Here is a 16,308-nt window from a genome sequence, read left to right as displayed (position 1 = left end):
CCTCTGAAATTAGTAGAGGGAAAAGGGGGTAGTTTGATCCCAAACTTCTATGCAAGAAAAGCACCAAGAAGCAAAGCTGAAGGCGGCACTGGAGCCCCTCCCTCACAGCTCCACCAGGGGGAAGTGGGCCAAGACCCCGTTGAGGGGCCAGAAGCCCGAGCAAGGCTGCTCACAGCAAACCGGGTAAACATTCCACCTTGGTCTTTCAGACAAGTGAACTTATTTACTCAAGATATTTTTAATTCTTTAAGATACCCAGCATTCCGTAGCAATCGGTCTCACTCCCCGCTGCCCTCGGAGCTCGCAGACGGGCAGCATCAGGGCCACTGTGGGGGGGACACGGCGACGGAAGGCCGGGAGGAGCTGGGGGCCACCCTGCGGTATCCTGTCCCCTCCCGAGGCCCTGTCAGGTGGGATCCAGGGTGGGGCTCAGCGTCCAGGAGCCCAGGAGAGGCCACGGGGACCCTCATGCCAGGAAAGGCAGGTCCAAGGCGGGCCACCCTGGGGCCCAGGGGAGCAGAGGCAAGGTTCCCAGGAGGAGCGGACTCCCCCGGGCAGCCGGCCACCACACTCCCGGACTGGTGGGTGGTCACAGCCCATCTTTCCGTCCCCCGGGGGACTTGCCGAGAGACAGGGGGCGGCCAGCAGCGTGACCCGTCTGTCGCATGAGCTGGGCACGCAGGCTGGATGTGAGCTCCCTCCAGAGCACGTAACAGGCGGGGCTCACTCATAGGACTGGGACGGCTGCCCACACCCGGCCCTCGGCGCCCTCTTGCCTCATCTGTCTGTCGGGCTGCTACTGTACCAGCCGGTAGGTGATGTACCTGCCTGCGGTCTCGCTGGGCCGGATGATCTTCACCACCTGCAGAGGCAGGAAAGCAGGTGGGCTGACTCCCGGGACCCGGGGTCCCTCCTGCCCTGCTCAGAAGCCTGGGCTCTGCAGAGGGCTGGAGGTGGGCCCAGCTCCTCCCTGGGAGGCGCTTCTCACCTGCCCTCGCTTTATCCCAAAGTAACGTGCCACGGGGTCTCCTGCCTGGATCCTGGGCAGCTGGTTCTCTCGGAGTTTACTGAGAAGCAGGTCAGGGAAAAGGCCTCGCTGGACTGACTGGGGGCGTTGTGGGGAGAGGTGTAGGGGAGAGGAGCCGGGCCCGGCCGGGGACCAGAAAGGATACTACCGGGCCAGCAACTCCGTCACCTCCTCCTTGGTCATGACAACGTGCTCTGGGACCAGCTGCGAGAAGAGAACCTGGTCTCCACAGGGCTGCGACAGACCCCACAGGCCCTCCAGAGGAGGGGTGCGGCGTGGGCCCCAGGCGTCTGCGCAAGTCCTGACTCCACACTGGGACGGGGGCCCTGGAGCCTACACCCCTAGCCGTGCAGATGGGACGCAGGGCACAATCCCAGAGCCCCGAGGCTCCTGGGGACATGCAGATTCCACCCACCCCAAGCTCCTGACTCTGCAGGCTGGGTGGGCCTGGGAACCTGCCCTCCTAGCAAGGCCCCAGCTGCTCCTGGCCCAGGGGCCACACACTGAGACCCCGCCCCACCTTCTCTCCACCATGAAGGGGCTCCCGGGTCTCCAGTCTCGTCCCCCACCCCTACCTCATGCTCCGTGATGTTGATGAGCAGCTCCTGCTGCAGAAACTGCTCCAGGATGTACTTGGGGGCCATGTCGACCAGGGACTGGAAGAGACGCCGACCCTCAGGCACAGCCGAGGCGGCCACCCGCCCCCTGCGCTGGCCCCGGGCCCGCCCACCCCGCCCTTCCTCGCAGGCAACTGGCACCCGGGAAGCTGTGCGGGTCCCACGTCACACATCAGGAAAACCCACCCCAGTGGGTAGGGTTTCCACTTGGGGAGAAGCCAACCCCGCCCCTCCCAGGCATTCAGCACATTACCGAGGCCTCAGTCTCATTGCAAGAAGCGTGAGGGCCCGTCTGTCAAAATGCTCCCAGGGTTGCCGGGAGCTGGTGCGGCAGCCCCTCCCTGGACCCCACAGCCTGTGTCCCCTTGTCCGCACGGGGACAAAGGTGCTCTCCAGCTGCCCATCCCAACCACCAGCCTCCACTCAGGCCAGTCCAACCCACAGCCGGGGACCAGAGGCGGCGGGCACCCACCTGCTTGGCGGAGGGCGTCATGCCCTGCTGTACCACGATGAGGGCCCGCGTGATGTTCTCCTCCTGCATCCGCTGGCAGTACACCTTGATGGTCTTGATGCCCACCTTGGGCTCCTCTGCAGACCGAGCACAGGCTGGTGGACACTGGGCCCCCGCCCCCGGGTTCTAGCCCACCCCTGCCAAGGTGCTGCGGTGCCGCTCCCCCGCTGAGGCCTCGGCCTCCTGTTTGCACAGTGAGAACCGGGCTGCTGGTCCCAGAACGGGGCTCTGGCTGCCTGCATGTCACGTGGGAGCTGAAAGGTGCCCTGGGCCCTGGACCTAAGGGACCTCTTTCTGGAAGTGGGGTCTGGGAGTCTGGGTCTGCTCAGTGCCTCAGCGGTTCTGAGGTTCGGGAAGTCCCAGACTAAGCAGTTTGTTTAGTCCGGGGGCCCACGAGACCAGGGCTGGGGTGTTCGGAGGTGAGTGGAGGCGAGACGACCCGCGGAGCACGGTCCCAGCACGGAGACAGCCCACCCAGCTCCTCGCTGCCAGCACCGGGGGTCCTCACGGTCTCGGCAGCGCACAGGGCCTGGGGCCTGTCACGAGAGAACGGCTGGACCCTAGGAGCCCAGCAGGTCGGCGGCTGGGGCAGCCCCGGAGTCCGTGTGCAGCACATCCGCTGCCTCTCGCCGTTCTCCTCACACCCCACTCCACCGACCGGCAGTGCCCTGTCCCCGACGTCCCTCTGTTGGAGTCCTGACCCCCAGGAACCTCAGAATGAGACTGTGTTTGGAAATGGGGTCTTTAAAAAAGTAATTACGGTAACACAAGGTCGTGAGGCTGGGGTCCTTAAGAGATCAGGACACAGATACACAGGAAGGGACGAGCATGTGAGGACACAGGGAGAAGACGGAGGTCTACACACCAGCGAGAGGCCCCCAACACTGGGAGAGAAGCACTGCCTGTTTATGCCCCTGGTCTGTGGGGTTTTGTTACAGCAGCCATGCAAACTAACACAGGCAGGGACCTCAACCCTGTGCCACGGCCCATCTGAGAGAGCAGGACACCCCCACTGTCAGTAAAGACCAGGAAGTGAGGTGGCCCCAGCCCCGAGACGGCACCACGGGAGGCACGTGCTTAGGCACCAGAGTCTACAGTAAATACGCTTCACACACAGGGGACACTCTTCTTAAAAGTGCCACCTAGATTCATCCCAGGGTCACAAGGATGGTTCAACATATGCAAATCAATGTGATACACCACATCAACGAAAGGAAAGACAAAAACCACACGACTGTCTCAACAGATGCAGAAAAAGCATTTGATAAAATTCAGCATCCGTTCATGATAAAAATTCTTATGAAAGTGGGTATAGAGAGAATATATCTCAACATAAAAAAGCAATTCATGGATCCGCAGCTAAGACCCGGCACAAATTATCCATGACATTTTTCACAGAACTAGAACAAATACTCTTAAGATTTACATGGAACCATAGAAGACCCAGAATTGCCAAAGCAATCCTCAGAAAAAGAAAAAAGCAGGGGGCATAACTCACCCAGACTTACAATAATACTACAAAGTTACAGTTTTCAAACAGCATGGTATTGACACATAAACAGACATGGATCAATGGAACAGAATAGAGAACCCAGAAATAAACCCACACAGCTATGGTCAATTAATCTTCGACAAAGGAGGCAAGAGTATACAATGGGGAAAAAACAGTCTCTTCAGCAAGTGCTGTTGGGAAAGCTGGACAGCCACATGTAAATCCATGAAGTTAGACGCTCCCTCACATCATATACAAAAATAAACTCAAAATGGCTCAAAGATTTAAATGCAAGACATGAGGGGACTTCCCTGGTGGTCCAGTGGTTAAGAATCTACCTTTCAATGCAGGACGTGGGTTCGATCCCCGGTCAGGGGACCAAGATCCCACATGCCGCGGGGCAACTAAGCCCGCGCACCACAACAGAGGGCTCACGCACCTTAGCTAGAGAGCCTGCGTGCCGCAAACCACAGAGCCCACGCGCTCTGTAGCCTGCATGCCACAACTACAGAGCCCATGCACCCTGGAGCCTGCATGTCACAACTAGAGAAGAGAAAACCTGCATGCCACAACTAGAGAGAAGCCCGCGCGCCGCGCTCGAGAGCCCATGCGCTGCAACGGAAGATCCCACATGCCTCAATGAAGATCCCACATGCTGCAACTACGACCCGACGCAGCCATAAATAAATAAATAAACAAACAAATAAATCTTAAAAACAAACAAACAAAAACAACTAAAAACAGAGTTGCCATATGACCCAGCAAGCCCACTCCTGGGCATATATCCAGACAAAACTATAATTCAAAAAGATACATGCACCTCAGTGTCATAGCAGCGCCATTCACCATTGCCGAGACATGCAAACAACCTAAATGTCCAGATGAATGGATAAAGAAGATGTGGTACATATATACAGTGGAATACTACCCACCCATAAAAAAGAATGAAATAATGCCATTTGCAGCAACATGGATGGACCTAGAGATTACCAAACTACACCAAATAAGTCAGAAAAAGACAAATATCATATATCACTTATATGTGGAATCTAAAAAAATGATACAAATGAGCTTATTTACAAAACAGAAAGACTCCCAGACATAGAGAACAGATGTGTGGATGCCAAGGGGATGGGGGGTGGGGGAGGGATGGATTGGGAGTTTGGGGTTAACAGATACCAACTATTATATGTAAGATGGATAAACAAGGTCCTACTATATAGCACAGGGAACTATATTCAGTATCCTGGAATTAAACCATAGTATAAACCAATGTGAAAAAGAACACATATATATGTATGTATATATATTTATAACTGAGTCACTTTACTGTACAGCAGAAATTAACACAACGTTGTAAATCAACTGTACTTCAATAAAATACATTTTTAAAAAAAGTGCCACCTGGGTCTGTTGAACAAGCATTTTCTGCCCACCCCTTTGATTCAAGGCACTGGGGTGGGCCCCCAAGGTGCTCATGACCCAACATGGCCCCCTAACCTTTGGGGCTTTAGAGCCAGGCTGCCTCAGTGTAGGACGTGCAAAGACAGAGGAACACAGGGGTCCTGGGACACCCTTGGTGGTGGGGGGGTTGTCTTCACTCAACCCGGGGCTCAGAGGGGGTTCCCAAAGAGGAGGCACTTGAGCTCAGTCACCAGGGACGATGGATGGACACTGACCAGGCAGGCGAGGGGGGAACAGGCAGGGACGAGAAAGGGCAGGAGTCCTGCAGCAGCGCAGGAAGGGCAAGCGCTGGGAGCAGAAGCTGGGCTGACGGGTGGGAGCAGGGAGGACCCAGGGGCCCAGCTGGGAGGCCTGTGATAACCTTGATCGGAGAAAAGGGTTGAGGAAGAGAGAATGGGGAAGGTGACCGAGAAGAGGAAGCTGGAAAAGGAGTCCCCACAGCAAGGAGGGCGAGGGGGCAGAAGGATGAGAGCAGGCAGACTCTGGGTCACAAGGCAGGTGGCTGCTACGAGCTGGCCCTGAGCTGCCCCTCACCTGGGAAGAAGACGAACATCTGGTCGGTGGGGTCATCGTTGTGGGCCACCAGCACCGTGAGGTCTGTGCGCCGAGGCCGCCCTTCACTGGGCTTGTCCCCAAACTGGGCCTTGAACTCCTCCAGCGTCTGGTCCAGCTCATCCTGGGTCACCAGGTAGCCACGATCGTGGCAAAGCTGCAAAGAGAAAGGACCAGGTGACCCCAGGGCGGAGGGGGGACGGCAGCAAGAGCTCGAGGTAGGCGAGGCCACTGCAGAGGAGACCGGGACAGAGCTGGGATGTGAGGAGGGCTGTTGAATGCAGAGTCAGGCCCCAGGGTCTGGGGCAGACAGGGACAGCTGGCTGGGAGGATGCTGCTGGGCTGGCTGGGCAGACGCTGGTTGGAAAACCAGGCAAAGGCCTGAGGGTCAGCAGTTCTAGGTCCTGCCTCAGAAACTGGGGCTCTTTGAGTGCGTGGACTAGATGAGGACCCAGAGAGAGAAAGGAAGGTTGGAATCGCTACCCAGCCCAGCCCTGCCCGCACTCCCTTTCCTCGGCCAAGTCTCCCTCCAGAGCCCTGGGTCTCCTTTCCCAGGGGCCCCCGATACTGTCAACCAGAAGCACAGTTGCTCCGGCCCTGTCTTTGGGCAGCTCTGCAAAGTGTCAAAGAGGCTGGGGGCCACCACCTGGCCTTAGCCCAGCAGGATTCCTGGGAGGGTGGGTGCTCTTGATCAAGGCCGCAAGCCGTCCCCTCCCACGGGGTGGCTTAAAGAACGAGGCACACAGAGAACACTGGTATGACTCGGACCCGGCCTGAGTAATTCAAAGTTGGTGGCTGAGACATCTAAGTAGCCACCAGACAGCGGTCGTCCAGCCCACCAGGGTTCCTTCCACCCCCAGGACCCCGGGATTCTGCGTTATGCACTTGAAGTGGTACCGATAAAACAGTCTGGGACCTGGGACCTTTTGCTGAAGCCTTTGCACCTGGGCAAATGTCTCCTCCAGCAACAGAAAACCCAGAAACTATATGTAAGGGACTAGAAATAACTATGCACATGCGCAGTTGGGGCAAACAAGGACCAAGATACAAAAAGGCCAAGAACCCAACTGCCACTTCTGAGGAGCCAGGAGCAAAAGCAGGGTATTGGGCATGATCCCTGCACACAGCACCACCAAGGGGGTGGGCAGACCCCTCCAAGCCACCCCTCCGGCCTGACCCCTGGACCCGGACCCGCCCCCACCCTCACCCCATTTAAGGGACCAGCTCGCCCTCCTTGGAGCAAGGGCACCTGTTGCTTGTTTTCGCTATTTCATGCTGCAGCACAAACTCCAATAAAGCCTTGCCTGAATTTCTCGTCTGGCCTGCTATCAATTTCTACTGATTAAGGAATTCAAGAACCCCGATAAGTAACATCAGAAACTTCCATGGACACAAACACGCGCCGGCCTAGCGTCTGCCGTCCTCCCTCTCTCCAGCTCGAGCGAGACCCTGACCCCTCCCGGGGGGCTCTTGGACTCGCGACTCCGTCCCCCGCAAACCCCCGCCCCGGGGGCCCCGCCTGAGCCCGACCCTTCCGCTCCAGCCGCGCGGCCGGGGGTGGGGAGGCTCATTCCTACCTCCGGGCCTCGCACCCGCCGTCCGCGCCCCGGCTGCTGCGTGCCCGGCTCGCCTGGGGGAGCGAGGCTCGCTCTCACCGCGTTCGCCAAGCGCGCTGCTCACCTGCATGATGGTCTTGCGGATCTTCCACAGCCGGTATGTCTCCTCCTCATCGTCCATGGCTGCCGCCGCTTGCACTCCCTGCGCCTGCGCCCGGCAGCACCCGCGCCCACTACGCCTGCGCCGAGCCCCGGTCAGGCCCCCTCACGTCGCCCTCCCCTTGCAGGGCTGTCGCCGGCGAATGCCTGAATGCAGCGACCTTCGGGAGCGGCAGCGCCAAGGGCAGCCCGAGCCTTACTAAAGCGATGGTTGGCTGCGCGAGAAGCGTGCGACCAGCACCGCCACCCGCGCCTCGGAAGTTCTCGCGAGGCTTTGACCGCAAGGCCCCTCGGGAGTTGTAGTTTCCGCTCAATGCCTGCCTGGGAGGGCCGTTTAGAATCCAGAGAACAGAGGCGAGGTGTGGGCGGGGAAACTGAGGCCTTGACGGGGTTAGGGGTCTGCTCAGCTCCCGGGGACCGTCGGGCGGCCTAAGAGGCGCTCCATGAGTGTTTGTGCATCCAATTGTAGGGGGTTTTCTCAGTTGGCTCAGGGCTACATGCAACTTAATGCCCCCGAGCCTCAGTTTCCCCTCTGTACAATGGAAATAGTGTCCCCATTTTAGAGGGTTAGCTGGGGATCTAAGGAGATGGTCGTACTTGGGAGGAGCTTGGAATAGTTCCTGGTGCTTATGAAATGCTCCCACCTCTGTCTTCCCCCTCTCCTGTCCCGTGAGCCCCAGCCCAGCCCCTGCCTGGATACCCCACAGCCCCCAAGACTGTGCATGTTTTTACAGTCCGCATCTGCCCCTGCCCCCGAGTTCGTACAGGAGGTTAGCCCACCCCTGCCGAGCCCAGTGCCCCTGCATTGGTAACTTCTCATTCAGTAATGCATTCATTCAATGATTCAATGTTTAATGAGCAACCACAGGGACAGTGAACAAACCAGGCCAAGCACCCTTAAATGTCAGGGAGAGACAGGACAGAAGCGAACATAATAAGTAAATGAGAAAGTATGTTAGACGGTGACAATGCTGTGGAAGAAGAAATAGAGCAGGCTGAGGGAGACGGGAGGTTTGCAGTCCCAAATGGGGTCAGGGAAGGGAATTCCCTGGCGGTCCAGTAGTTAGGACTCCGTGCTTTCAGTGCCGAGGGCCCAGGTTTAATCCCTGGTGGGGAAAACTAAGATCCCACAAGCCGCTCGGCCAGAAAAAAAAAAAAAGAAAAAAAAATGTGGTCAAGGAAGTTTCCAGCAAAAACCCAAAGGGTGAGAGGGTAGGAGCCGTGGGGATGTCTGGAGGAAAGTGTATCAGGCAGGGGTGCAGTGTGTGCAAAGGCCCTGAGGCTGGACCATGCCTGGTTGTGTTGGCAGCAAGGAGGCCGGTGGTGGGGGAGGGGTGGGAGACGAGGTCAGAGGGTCAGGTGGGGCATATCCTGGGAGGCCTTGCTGGTTGGGTTGAAAAGTTCAGGTTTGCAGCCATTTTCAGCATCTCCACGGGGCAGAAGCAGGGAGACCAGGGAGGGGGCTGGGGAAGACCGTCCTGGCCAGAGATAGGTATGGCTCCAAGGGAGGGGCGAGCAGCGGGCAGGTCCAGGGTGTCCGGAGGGCAGTGCCCACAGGATCTGCAGGTGGACGGGACGTGGAGATGAGAGACGCAGAGGCGGGCAGAGGAGGGAGAGCGACTGCGGTGGGAAGGTGTGGGGCGGCTCGGGAGGGGGTCTTGGACGTGGTGAGCTTGGGGCTCCCAGGGGACCCTAAGGGGAGACATCCAGGGGGCAGTGGGATACAAGTCTGGAACTAGGGATGAGCTTGGAGTGGAGACAGACGTGGGTGTTGTGGGTGTACAGTGGAGACAGGAGCTGGGAGCCTGGATGAGATCACTGAGCAGATCGGATGCCAGGCACGAGGCTTGCCTACCTTGTTCAGAGGCCGGGAGGAGGGGAGGGAAGAGCAGAAGGTAGAGGGGTGTGGCCACCTGGGCTCCAGTCCTGACTGTGTGACCCGGGCACGTTACTTAACCTCTCTGTGCCTCGATGTCCCACCCAACTTGTAGAACAGGGACAAGAACAGCGCCCACTGCATAGGTACTTGGCTGATGATTGCAGCGCTGGCAATACTTAAGTGCTTCTTAAATAGAATAGAGGGACTTCCCTGGCGGCGCAGTGGTTAAGAATCCGCCTGCCAACACAGGGACACGGGTTCGAGCAACTAAGCCCGTGCGCCCCATCTACTGAGCCTGAGCTCTAGAGCCCGTGAGCCACAACTACTGAAGCCCGTGCGTCTAGAGCCCATGCTCCGCAGCAAGAGAAGCCACCACAATGAGAAGCCTGCACACTGCAACAAGAGTAGCCCCCGCTCGCCACAACTAGAGAAAGCCCAGGCACAGCAACGAAGACCCAACGCAACCAAAAATAAATAAGTAAATGAACATTAAAAAAAAAAATAGAGGGTGGGTGGAAGCCAGGTGTCCATGAGCCCAGTGAAGCAGCTGTTGGAAGGAGGAGGGACGGAGCAGCCATCAAAGCAGGTCTGAGGATTGAGCAGGGGATTGGCCAAGGGGACACTATTTGTGACCGCAGAGGGCAGATCCAAGGAGGGGGCCCGGCTGGGGGAGGCGTTTATGGGAGGAAAGGTATTGGAGATGTGGATGTAGCAGGGGGGACAGGGAGAGGGTCCAGAGTGGGTTTAAGACAGGACAAAGGGTGTCTGTCTAGGTGATGGGCAAATCTGGGTGGGGGAGGGGGCAGAACTGCTGGAGGATCCAGAGGGTGGCCTAAACGGTAAGGGGGGAGGGCCCAGGTGCGAGTGACAGGGGACATTAGGTAGCCTTGCTGTTCTTGGGGGCAGGGAAGAGAGAGGAGAAAGGGCTCAGAGTAGCAGGCGGGCCCAACCCCAAGGCCCATGACTCAGAATCCTGCCTGTGACCGTATGGCCTCAGCAACAGCACATGGAGTGGCAACTTTCTCCTTGGAACCTCGCCACCATGCAGCCCAAGTGGCAGAGTCCAAGGTTCAGAAATCAGGCCACTGGGCTTCCCTGGTGGCGCAGTGGTTAAGAATCCCACCAGTGCAGGGGACACGGGTTCGAGCCCTGGTCTGGGAAGATTCCACATGCCATGGAGCAACTAAGCCCGTGCGCCACAACTACTGAGCCTGCGTGCCACAACTACTGAAGCCCGCGCCTAGAGCCCGTGCTCCGCAACAAGAGAAGCCACTGCAATGAGAAGCCCACACACCGCAACAAAGAGTAGCCGCTGCTCGCCACAACTAGAGAAAACCCGCGCGCAGCAACCAGGACCCAACGCAGCCATAAATAAATAAATAAAATAAATAAAATTTTAAAAAGTTATATATGTATAACTGAATCACTTTGCTGTACAGCAGTAATTAACACAACTTTTAAATCAACTATACTTCAATAAAATAAATGTTTAAACAAAAAAGAAATCAGGCCACCACCCTCACACTCCTGGGTGGGGATGTGAGATGGGCCAGTGGCTGTGGGAAAGTCTGGCAGCTCCTCAGACAGTTACACAGAGTTACCGTGTGACCCGGCAGTTCCACTCTGAGGTGCATACCCAGCAGAAATGAAAACATATGCCCACACAAATACTTGTACAGCGTTACAAAGCCAAAAGGTGGAACAACCCATCAATGGACAAATGGATAAACACAATATGGTCCATTCATATAATAGGATATTACTCCGCATCAAAAGGAGAGAAGCACTGACACACACTACAACATGGATGAACCCTGAAGATGTGATGTTCAGTGAGAGACACCAGACACAAGAGGCCACATAATACATGATGTGAAACGTCTAGAACAGGCAAATCCACAAAGAGTGGATTCATGGTTGTCAGGGGCTGGGGGAGGGGGCTGGAGAAGACTGGTAATGGGGACAGGGGGTTACTTTTTGGGGTGCTGAATGATATAAGCCAGTCACAGAAAGTGAAGTACTGTCTGATTCCACTCATAGTAGGTCCCTAGAGAAGTCAAATTCATAGAGATAGGAAGTAGACGGTGGGGGCCAGGGGCTGGGGGTTGACTACAAATGCGGATGGGGTTTCTTTCTGGGGTGATGAGAATGTTCTAGAATTAGATAGTGGTGATGGTTCCACAACATTGTGAATATACTAAAAATGACTTAATTGTACACTTTGGTTAAAATAGTGAATTTATGTTATATTAAAAACATTTTTTTTTTCTAAGAAGAAATCAGGCCCTGGTTCCGGAAAGGCCTCCTGGTGGGCAACTCAGCGTCCCCACTGGGGGACACAGGCACTTTGGCCACCACAGGGAGCCTCGCTGGAGCCTTGAGACTTCCCCAGGATTCCACTGCTCCTCTGTAAAGTGGGGAAAGTGTGGAAAAGCGGTGAAACCCAGGCACAAATCCCTACCAGAGCCAGTGGGACCACAGTGGGCAGCTCATCCTGCCCAGTTCTGCTCTTATTGTAACTGGCCTGAAGTCAGGAATGGGGTGAGGCCTTGCTCCATCTCTCCCCCTCGGTGGGTTCCAAGGGGAGGGAAGGTCGCCCTGAGCTGTTTTTCTGCAAACCCTCAAGCAAATAGCCAGCCGGTGGCCATCTTCACGACAAAGTTACAGATCCCAGCTGAAGGGAAACTGGGAACAGCTGAAGCTTCCCAAGGGCCACTCAGACTCACCAGGGTGGCCTGACACCCAGTGCTGCCAGGGGGCGTGAGTGGGGGTTTCCTGAGAAGTGAGGCACCCAGTTGAGATAATGGGAGCTCCCAGCCAAGAAATGACTTCAGAACTCGCCGGCCCCTCGTGACCAGGCTGAGAGGGAGAAGCACGTGAAGGCTATTGGGCAAGGAAGGAATGTAGCAACCTGGCCCCGGGGATCCTGTCCCCTTTGCCACCGAACTCGGCCGTCTAAGCCCTAGGGTTGGCCTGGGTTGGGGCAGAGGGAGGGGGCTCGTTGTCTCCCCCAAAGGACCCCAGCTCCGAAAGCCCTGCCCCCTAAGCCTCTGCAGAAACGTTCACCGGGAGGGTCCAAGAAGGAGAGAGAAGTTCACGGGCGGCACAACACCCTCCTGGCCGCAGGTCAACGTCCAGCCACGGCTGGGGGTGGGGGCAGCCAGGCGGGTGTGGAATTCCGTGACTCAGGTCTCGAGAATGGGGTGGGTCTGCTCTCTGGACGGTGGCCAAACGCCTGAGCCTCGAGTGGGAATGAGCTTGGAGCCAAGCCAGCGGGAGCCCCATCCCGAACCGCACGCTGTGTCACGTTGCAAATGACAACAGACCCCTTTGGGCTTGCTCTTTCCTTGCTAAACACACACCTGCGCGTCCTCCAGGAGAAAGGGGGGCGGGACCACAGGGTAACTGCTAACGGCCCTCCCCAGGGCTCACGTGTCACTTATATAAGCAGCTAAGGCGGCGGTGTCCAAGGGCGGCGACACTCGGCTCTGTGCTGACGGCGCACCCTGCAGCAGGGACGCCGCCGTCCGGGGATGTCGCCGCAGGTGACCCCCAGGCCCTCGCAGCGACACCGCAGCCCGAGTGGGGGGACTCCGACACCCAGCGTGGTTTTATTTACATTAAAAACAAATCCCAAAAAACAGTTTTCAATGAGCTGGGGCGAGTTTTCTGAGAGTTCGAGCCAGCCTCCCCCACTCCTTCCCCACCCCTCCCGCTCCCCCCCGCCACGGGTTTCCAGTAGTATCTCAAGTTGTTGGGCATCCCTCAGTGTAAATAACTGTTCGCAAGCATCCACGGCACCGCTGGCGTCGACGCTGCCACCCGCCCGCCGACGAGCATGCGCAGTCACAGCGACAAACAGCCGCCGGCCCCGGTCCCGCCCAGCCCGCCCCCCCCACAACCCCACCCCGGCCTCCTATTGGCTGGCGCAGGCACGCGTCTGCAGAGCCTACGCATCCAGCCAATGAGGGCGCTGGTAGGCGTGGCCTAGGGCGGGGAGGCGAGGCGCGCCGGTGCGCGTCCATTGGTCGGCTCGGCGAGGGGAGGAGCGCTGCCTCCCGGGGAGCTCCCGCTGCCGCCGTGATGAGCTTCAACCGCTTGTGTCGTCTGTTGAAGCCAGCGCTTCTCTGCGGGGCCCTGGTAGTGCCTGGCCTGGCCAGCACCATGGTGAGCGCGGCGCCAGTGGCCGTTGGGCGGGCCGTTGGGCGGGCGCGCGGCCTGCCTTCCGGCGCTCGGGGCCGCGGCGACCTTGGACGGGGGGCGCCGGTCTCGGGCGCGCGGACAGCACTCGGCGCCCCCTCCGCGGCCGTCGGGGCCGTGGGTAGCGCGCGGGCCGGGGTCACGGTCCGAGTCTCGGTGGGGGGCGGGAGCCGTGTCCGGGGGAGCCAGGGACAGGGCTGGGCGGTCGGGACCCCTGGGTGGGCGCCCCTGACGCACCGAAGCTGCAGCGTCGGGGCAGCTGGGGGTGGCGTCGTTGGCCACTGGAGCCCCGCCTGCCGTCCGGAGAGCGGGGGTGTCCGACGGGAAATCCGGGATCACGTGCCACGGGGCGTCACTGCCCCTCCCCCGCCCTGCGCGCCCCGGGGCCCCGCGCGGTGGCGTCACAGAGGAGCGGCCCAGCGCCCTTGGCTACCGGCCCTTTGTCCCCCGGGCGCGGCGCTCGGTGGGCACAGGTGCGGCCGCAGACAGGGGGGCATGGGCCGCGCAGCCGCCGGCTCCCCGGGTCGTCGCAGGCAGCGGCGCCGGTTGCTGGCCGGGCGGCGGCGCCGAGCCTCCCGGGGGCGGCGGCACCGCCGAGCCCCCCGGAGGCGGAGGGTTCGAGCGTGCTGTCGCAGGAGGGCGCGCCCCCGGCTTCCGCCGACTACCAAGAGCCCTGGGCAGGTGGGGACCAAGGCCGGGGAAAGCTTTGGCTGCGGCAGCGAGTCCCAAGGCCCGGTGCGCGCGGGGCCCCCACACCCGCGGGCGGCGTCCCCACCCACTGGGGTACCTGGCGGGGTTCCGAACACTTCCTGGGTCTCAGGTGTCTCCGGTCAAATGTGCCCTGCTGTGCAGGGGAGCGTGCGCCTTTGAGGAGGAGGAGCCTCCCCTTTTACTTGCCCCAGGGCTCCGGTTTTCCTCCCTTGGCACCCCGGGCTGGGCGAGCGGGCCGGTTGGCCGCGGGCTCCAGGCCCCGAGGTCCGCCGGCCACTCGGCACGCCTTTGCCTTGCAGTGCGCGTCCCGCGACGACTGGCGCTGTGCTCGCTCCATGCACGAATTCTCAGCTAAGGACATCGATGGGCGCATGGTTAACCTGGACAAGTACCGGTGGGTACCTGCCCACTTGGTGGAGGGAGCAGGGAGAAGGTCGGGGCCATGACCTGATCGCCTCGTCCCGCCTCCAGGGGCTACGTGTGCATCGTCACCAATGTGGCCTCGCAATGAGGCAAGACAGAGGTAAACTACACTCAGCTGGTCGACCTGCACGCCCGATTCGCTGAGCGTGGTTTACGGATCCTGGCCTTCCCTTGCAACCAGTTTGGGAAGCAGGTGCGTCATGGCTGGCCCTGGATATCCCTGTGTGTCCCTGTGTGTGGGCGTGGGGAGAGGGTCTCTCTGTGGAAGCGGGAGCCAAAGGGGTACAGGCTCCTCCCCACTCACCCCAGCACCCCTGTCTGCACAGGAGCCAGGGAGTAACGCCGAGATCAAAGAGTTCGCTGCCGGCTATAACGTCAAATTCGACATGTTCAGCAAGATCTGTGTGAATGGGGATGATGCCCACCCACTGTGGAAGTGGATGAAAGTCCAGCCCAAGGGGAGGGGCATGCTGGGAAAGTGAGTTGGGGGCTGGGGCGGGGGTGGGGGTCAGGATGGCTCCCCAGGGGCAATGGGGGGTCTGCAGCTGCCACGGGATTCCTCACGATCTCACGCTTCTCTTCTAGTGCCATCAAATGGAACTTCACCAAGGTAAGGGGTGCTGGGGGTCTGGGGGACGGGGACAGACTCAGCCACAGCTGGGCTGCTTCGAGGGTCCCTGGTCCTGACCTAAATGGGGCAGTGCATGGGGACTGCTGGCTCGCCCCAGCCCCATGGTGGCCTCGGGTCCTGACACAGCCTCCCCCACAGTTCCTCATTGACAAGAACGGCTGTGTGGTGAAGCGGTACGGTCCCATGGAAGAGCCCCTGGTAGGTGTCTGTCGGGGAGCCTGCCTGGGAGGGCCCTGGGAAGAGGCGCCCCTGACCCCCTTTCCCCCGCAGGTGATAGAGAAGGATCTGCCGTGCTACCTCTAGCTCCACAAGTGTGCTCCCCCAACCCGAGCCTGCCGCCTGTGCCCCTCGGAGCCTTCCACCCGGCGTCCATGATGGTCTGCCTGAAAACCAGCCCCTGGTGGGGCAGACCTGAGAACCTGGCGTGCAACCCTGCCGGAGGAAGGTCCCTCGGCCCGGCTAACGGCTCGGCAACCCCACCCCCTGCTGCCTTGTGGGAATAAAACACAATACAAATTGACTTGCTTGTTGCTTTTGCTTACCTGGGGGGTGGGGGGGTGTCTTGTCCCAGGCCCCTCTGGGCTCAGGGGCAGGTATAGTCAGCTCCCCAGGCTGGGGGCGGGGGGAATGTGGGAGGTGGAGTTCCCTCGGGGTTCAGAGGACTGCACCCGCCCTGCTGCCCCAGCTGCTAATCTCCTCAGCCCAGCCAGGGCAGAGCTGATCCTGGCGGAGATGCTGCCTCCTGACTGGCCCACTGCTCTAGGTTTGCGGGGGCACCTCGGTCTCCTCCAGTGTGCCCAGGTGGGAGGGTCAGGCGACCTGGGCCTTGTGGGCCTGCCTGCTGGAGGCCCACTGCACCTGAGCTGGGCGTCGGGCCCAGCTGGGCACCAAGCCGGCCTCGCGGTGAAGACGCGGAGTCTGCACCAGGCCTGCCCACGGGCTTCACCCAGCAGAGGGAGCCCCCCCAGGAGGGCTGGTGGGCACAGCCTGCCTGCCTGCAGCTCAAGAGAGCCATCCTGGTGAGAGTGGGGGGTAGCACAGCTGTAGAGTGGCCGAGCTGCTCTACCAGGGCCTGCTTCTACCAGG

The 16,308-nt window shown here is 59.4% G+C and overlaps 2 protein-coding genes across 3 annotated transcripts; one reads left to right on the top strand and one right to left on the bottom strand.

The window, feature by feature from the left end:
• Window positions 1–219: 219 nt before the first annotated feature.
• Window positions 220–7,485, bottom strand: POLR2E (RNA polymerase II, I and III subunit E). Its single transcript, XM_007176633.3, has 7 exons — window positions 7,344–7,485; window positions 5,646–5,820; window positions 2,117–2,232; window positions 1,603–1,683; window positions 1,173–1,231; window positions 989–1,067; window positions 220–862 (listed from the first exon to the last, which is right to left on the bottom strand). The coding sequence occupies exons 1-7, from the start codon at window positions 7,398–7,400 to the stop codon at window positions 797–799; spliced, it is 633 nt and encodes a 210-aa protein (XP_007176695.1). The 5' UTR covers window positions 7,401–7,485; the 3' UTR covers window positions 220–796.
• A 5,783-nt stretch (window positions 7,486–13,268) lies between these two features.
• GPX4 (glutathione peroxidase 4) lies at window positions 13,269–15,742 on the top strand. Of its 2 annotated transcripts, none has more exons than XM_007176632.3 (7): window positions 13,269–13,424; window positions 14,468–14,562; window positions 14,640–14,784; window positions 14,918–15,069; window positions 15,177–15,201; window positions 15,361–15,420; window positions 15,493–15,742. In XM_007176632.3, exons 1-7 carry the CDS (start codon window positions 13,341–13,343, stop codon window positions 15,523–15,525), a joined length of 594 nt encoding a protein of 197 aa, XP_007176694.3. In that variant the 5' UTR covers window positions 13,269–13,340; the 3' UTR covers window positions 15,526–15,742. The 2 variants fall into 2 exon arrangements, with proteins under 2 accessions (XP_007176694.3, XP_057397840.1); XM_057541857.1 differs by lacking the exon at window positions 13,269–13,424 and adding an exon at window positions 13,851–14,138.
• Window positions 15,743–16,308: the final 566 nt, after the last annotated feature.

Source organism: Balaenoptera acutorostrata, chromosome 2 (genome assembly GCF_949987535.1).
Source record: "Balaenoptera acutorostrata chromosome 2, mBalAcu1.1, whole genome shotgun sequence".
Lineage (NCBI taxonomy): Eukaryota > Metazoa > Chordata > Mammalia > Artiodactyla > Balaenopteridae > Balaenoptera > Balaenoptera acutorostrata.
This window is presented reverse-complemented; position numbering and strand designations above follow the sequence as displayed.